The sequence below is a fragment of the Pipistrellus kuhlii genome, unplaced genomic scaffold, assembly GCF_014108245.1.
Source record: "Pipistrellus kuhlii isolate mPipKuh1 unplaced genomic scaffold, mPipKuh1.p scaffold_m20_p_191, whole genome shotgun sequence".
Lineage (NCBI taxonomy): Eukaryota > Metazoa > Chordata > Mammalia > Chiroptera > Vespertilionidae > Pipistrellus > Pipistrellus kuhlii.
This window is the reverse complement of record NW_023425506.1, coordinates 53,680-58,096: the sequence shown is the minus strand read 5'-3', so window position 1 is coordinate 58,096 and position 4,417 is coordinate 53,680. Positions and strand designations below refer to the sequence as shown.

At 64.8% G+C, this 4,417-nt stretch overlaps 1 protein-coding gene across 1 annotated transcript; it reads right to left on the bottom strand.

Annotated features, from left to right (window-relative positions):
• Window positions 1-201: 201 nt before the first annotated feature.
• On the bottom strand, window positions 202-3,988 carry LOC118722257 (aldehyde dehydrogenase family 1 member A3-like). The gene is made up of 2 exons (XM_045583577.1): window positions 3,837-3,988; window positions 202-447 (listed from the first exon to the last, which is right to left on the bottom strand). The coding sequence occupies exons 1-2, from the start codon at window positions 3,933-3,935 to the stop codon at window positions 217-219; spliced, it is 330 nt and encodes a 109-aa protein (XP_045439533.1). The 5' UTR covers window positions 3,936-3,988; the 3' UTR covers window positions 202-216.
• Window positions 3,989-4,417: the final 429 nt, after the last annotated feature.

Genomic DNA, 4,417 nt, shown 5'->3' with positions numbered 1-4,417 from the left:
GAGAGGAGGAGAGGGAGAGGAGAGAGAGGGAGAGAGGGAGAGAGCGAGGAGAGGAGAGAGAGAGAGGGAGGGAGAGGAGGGAGAGAGAGAGAGAGGGAGGAGGGAGAGAGAGAGAGAGGGAGAGGGGAGGGAAGAGAGAGAGAGGGAGGGAGAGAGGAGAAGAGAGGGAGGCAGAGAGAAAGAGAGAGAGAGGGAGGGAGAGAGAGAGGGAGAGAGTCAGCTTGGGATGACACTGTGGTTGGGGCAGAGAGCAGCAGGGACCTGCCACACCTGAGCCGACCCCCCCTCCTCGGCCTTCCGCCTCCAGAACGGAGATCCCGGGGGCCGCGGGGGCACACCCACCTTATCTCCTTCCTCCACCTCGCAGATCTGCTCCAGCGTCGAGGGGTTACAGGTGGCAAACTTCTTCCCGCTGGTGGACGCGTGCCACTCGTTGTTGATGAATATCTGCCCGAGAAGGGAGTGGCCGTGCGTTAGGCTCACGGCACAATCATCTCAGGACCAGGATCATTCCTATTTCTTTTTTCTTCCCCCCCCCCCAAAGAACTGTTTACCCGCCTTCAGAGAGAGAGGGAGAGAGAGAGAGAGAGAGAGAGAGAGAGAGAGAGAGAGAGGGAGAGAGGCTCAGGCTGGCAGGAGGGCAGAGCCCCCACCTCCCCCCACGCACCCATGTCGGATCCTGAGCCGACAGCACCCCTCGCACGCCGGGGGATGTGTCCTTCCCACATCTGGGAGCTCAGCCCCGGGCCCCCAGGGGAATCTGCCCTGGGGCGGACGGACGGACAGACGGACGGACGGGTGGGGAGGGGGGAGCTGAGCTTCAATTACAGGCTTCTTCTTCCAGCTGAAACCGAACCCCAGCGCTGACGTTCGCCCTCCGGCCGGCCATCAGCGGGGCGGGGAGGGGCTGGCCGGGCCGGCAGGCCGGGGAGGGCGGCCGGCGGGAGGGGCCGGCGGGCCGGGAGATGGGATTTCGTGGCTCGGAGAACAGAGGCCGTCAGCGAAAAACGGCTGAAGCAGGAGCCTGCCTCCCTCGTATCAGTTCCGAGGGGGCGGGCGCAACGTGAGAAGGCGGCAGGAGGGAGCCGAAATCACCGGGAGGGAGCGATCCGGTGTCCGGGCATGACATTGACCTGTGAGTCCTCTCTCACCAGCAACTTCTTGTTGTTGTTGTTGTGTTTTTTTTTTTTTTTTTTTTTTAAATACTAGAGGCCCGGTGCATGAAATTCACGCACAGTAGGGTCCCTCGGCCTGGCCAGCCAGCAGGGCGATCGGGGCGGCACCCCCTTGGCTGGCCTTCGGGCTGGGGGCGGCTCCTGGATTTAGCTTCTGCCCCCTGGTGGTCAGAGTGCCTCCTATTGACCAGTGGTTCTGCCGTTCAGTCTATGTGAAGCTTTTATTATATAGGATAGTCTTTATTGATGTCAGAGAGGAAGGAAGGGGGGGGGGGAGAGAGAGAGAGAGAGAGAGAGAGAGAGAGAGAGAGAGAGAGAGGAGAAGCATCCACAAGGAGAGAGAATCATGGATTGGCTGCCTCCTGCACGCCCCCCACTGGGGATGGAGCCCGCCCTTGACCGGGATTCAATCTGTGACCCAGAGACATAATCCTTCCCTATGCAGCCCTGATAGGACCTCCCCCCCACCCCCTGCTGGTCTAGGTAATTTCTGGCCTCTAGATGGTTTTGATAAAAGCCCTATAAAACAAAAAATGAAATAAACCCCCCCCCCGCGCCCACCCAGTCCGTGCCGGGTTTTCACCCCGAAGCCAATCCTGGGAAGGGAGCTACATCACACGGGGTCCCCAGCCTGGCTGCTCCGTTACACAGGGTGGCGGGCGGGCTCCGTCCCCGGGGCCGGGCGCGCAGGAGGCAGCCGATCCACGCTTCTCTCTCGTCGCTTCCATCTCTCTCTCCCCCTCTCCCTTCCTCTCTGACATCCATAGAAACGTATTTCGACAACCACCGCCACCACAACCAACTACCACCACAGAAGGCACTCCGTGCAGCACAGAGCCCCGTGGAACCCGGTCCCCGCCAATGTCAAGGGCGAGGAGGCCCCGCCGACAGGAAGTAAGTGCCCGGAGGCCCAGCTCCGAGGAGGGCCCGCTTTGGCCGCCTGCAGCAGCGTTCCCCTCCGTGCCCCTCCGGGAGCAAACGGGCTGAGACGGGTAATTGCTACTTTGGAAAACGAAATGGACGGGGAGATTGTCTCGGGCCTCGGGGGCTGTGGATGGGGGTGGGGGGATCAGGGATGATAAAGCGGACCTAGGGGGGCGCCCGGATAAAGCCAGCTGCACTCTGGGTCCCAGCCCCTTCAGAGGGCCCCCGAACCCACAGCCCCCGCCCCCCCAGGCCTCCACTCGGCCTCAGAGCCTCGGGGGACACGCTTAGCCCGGCTCCTGGCCTCGCCTTCTCCCTGCTGCCCCCGGCAGGCCATCTCACTGCTCCGCGGACACCCCAGCTGCCCCCCCAGGCTGCCTCCCCCAAAGGCAGGGCGCCTCGGGGACCGCCCTGCCTCCCGGGACGCCCCAGGCCCGGATCTGAGGGCCTCTGCCAGCTCCCGGCCCTCGGGGGGCTTCTGAGGCCCCCCCCCCCAATTTCCTCGCTCCACTGGCCAGCCAGGTGCACAGCTGAGCTCGGAGCTGCCCGAGGCTTCTCCTCCGCTCCTCATGGCAGCGTTCCAGAGGAGCCGGAGACCTCAGACACCGCCCACCCCCCTCTCTCTCTTAAAAAATTAATCCTCCCCCGAGAATATGTTTCCATTGATTTTTTTTCTTTTTTTTTGAGAGAGAGAGGGGAAGAGAGAGGCAGAGACAGAGAGAAACATGGATGAGAGAGAGAGAGAGACAGAGAGACAGAGAGAGAGACAGAGAGAGACATGGATGAGTGGCTTCCTGCACACACACCCCAACCAAGGCCCCGGGGCCGGAGCCTACCACCGACGGACATGCCCTTGACTGGAATCAAACCCCGAGGACCCTTCCGTCTGCAGGGGGAAGGCTCTATCCACTGAGCCACACCGGCCAGGGCTCAGCCTTTCTCTTCGCCTTCGCAGGCACCCTCTGCCCCTCCTGAAGGCCCACGAGTTCAGGCCCCAAAGCCTGAGGCAGAGTCAGCGGGGAGCCTGCCTGCGGGCGCCCTCCCCTGCCTCCTGCCCGGTTTGGGGGCTGAAAGTTTGAAAACGCCGAGCTAAAAGCCGGTGTGGCTCCGCAAGGTCCCAGGTTCGATTCCCGGTCCAGGGCGTGGAGCCAGGCCGGGTCGCAGGCTGCATCGCCAGTGGGGCGCGTGCAGGAGGCAGCCCATCCACCACCCCCTCTCCCCATGGGCGTCCCTCTTGCTCTCCCTCCCTCTCCCATCAATAAGAACATAGTTTTAAAAACAAACAAAAAAAGTGCGCCCAAACCGGTGTGGCTCAGCGGATAGAGCGTCGGCCTGCGGACTGAAGGGTCCCGGGTTCGATTCCGGTCAAGGGCAGGTACCTTGGTTTCAGGCACATCCCCAGTAGGGGGTGTGCAGGAGGCGGCTGATCGATGTTTCTCTCTCATCGATGTATCTAACTCTCTATCCCTCTCCCTTCCTCTCTGTAAAAAATCAATAAAATATATTAAAAAAAAAAGTTTGACAGCGCTGAGCCAAGGCCGAGCCCGGACGGGGTGGGGGAGTGGAGGGGAGTGGGAATCGCGGGGTGCTCCTCGGGGTGCGCGGGACCCAGATTCCCACCTCGGACCAGGACAGCCCAGCCCGGCCCAACCCCGGGGGGACCCCGGCTGCCCGCAGCGCCCCGGAACCCAGCGGGGAGCGGGGAGCAGCTGCCCGCCGCGCCCGGCGCCCCCTCACCTGGGTGAACTTGACCTCCAGGCCGCGCACCGGGCGCGGCAGGGCCGGCGGCTTCCTGTCGGGCGGCCCGGTCCCCGCGGCCCCGTTGGCGGCGGCCATGGCTCCGCGCCCGCCGAGCGCTCCGTCCCGTCTGCTGCGGTGACAGCTCCGCGGCTTTATGGGGAGCCCCCCCCCCCGCCCCGCCTCCCCCGGGGGCCGCCCATTGGCTGCGGAGGGGAGGGAGGAGGGGAGGGGAGGAGTGAGGGGAGGGGAGGGGGCCGGCCCGCTGCTCCGCACCCGCCCCGCCCGCTCTCCCGCCCGGTCGCCCGCGCTGGACGGAGCGCCCCGAAGGCGGCCGGATGCGCCCCTGCCCCCAGGATGCGCCCCTGCCCCCAGGATGCGCACCTGCCCCGAGCCCGCCGCCGCTGCGCCCCTGGCCAACTCCGCTCGGGCCGTGCGCCCTCCGTGCGCTATGAGCCGCGTCCGTCTGTCCGTCCGTCCGTCCGTCCATCCATCGACCCAGGGTCCGCAGGGACAGCCCGGCGGGCTGGCTGACCGGCCAGGGGTCCCCCACCCGGGGCCCTGGGGGGGCTTCGCGCGCA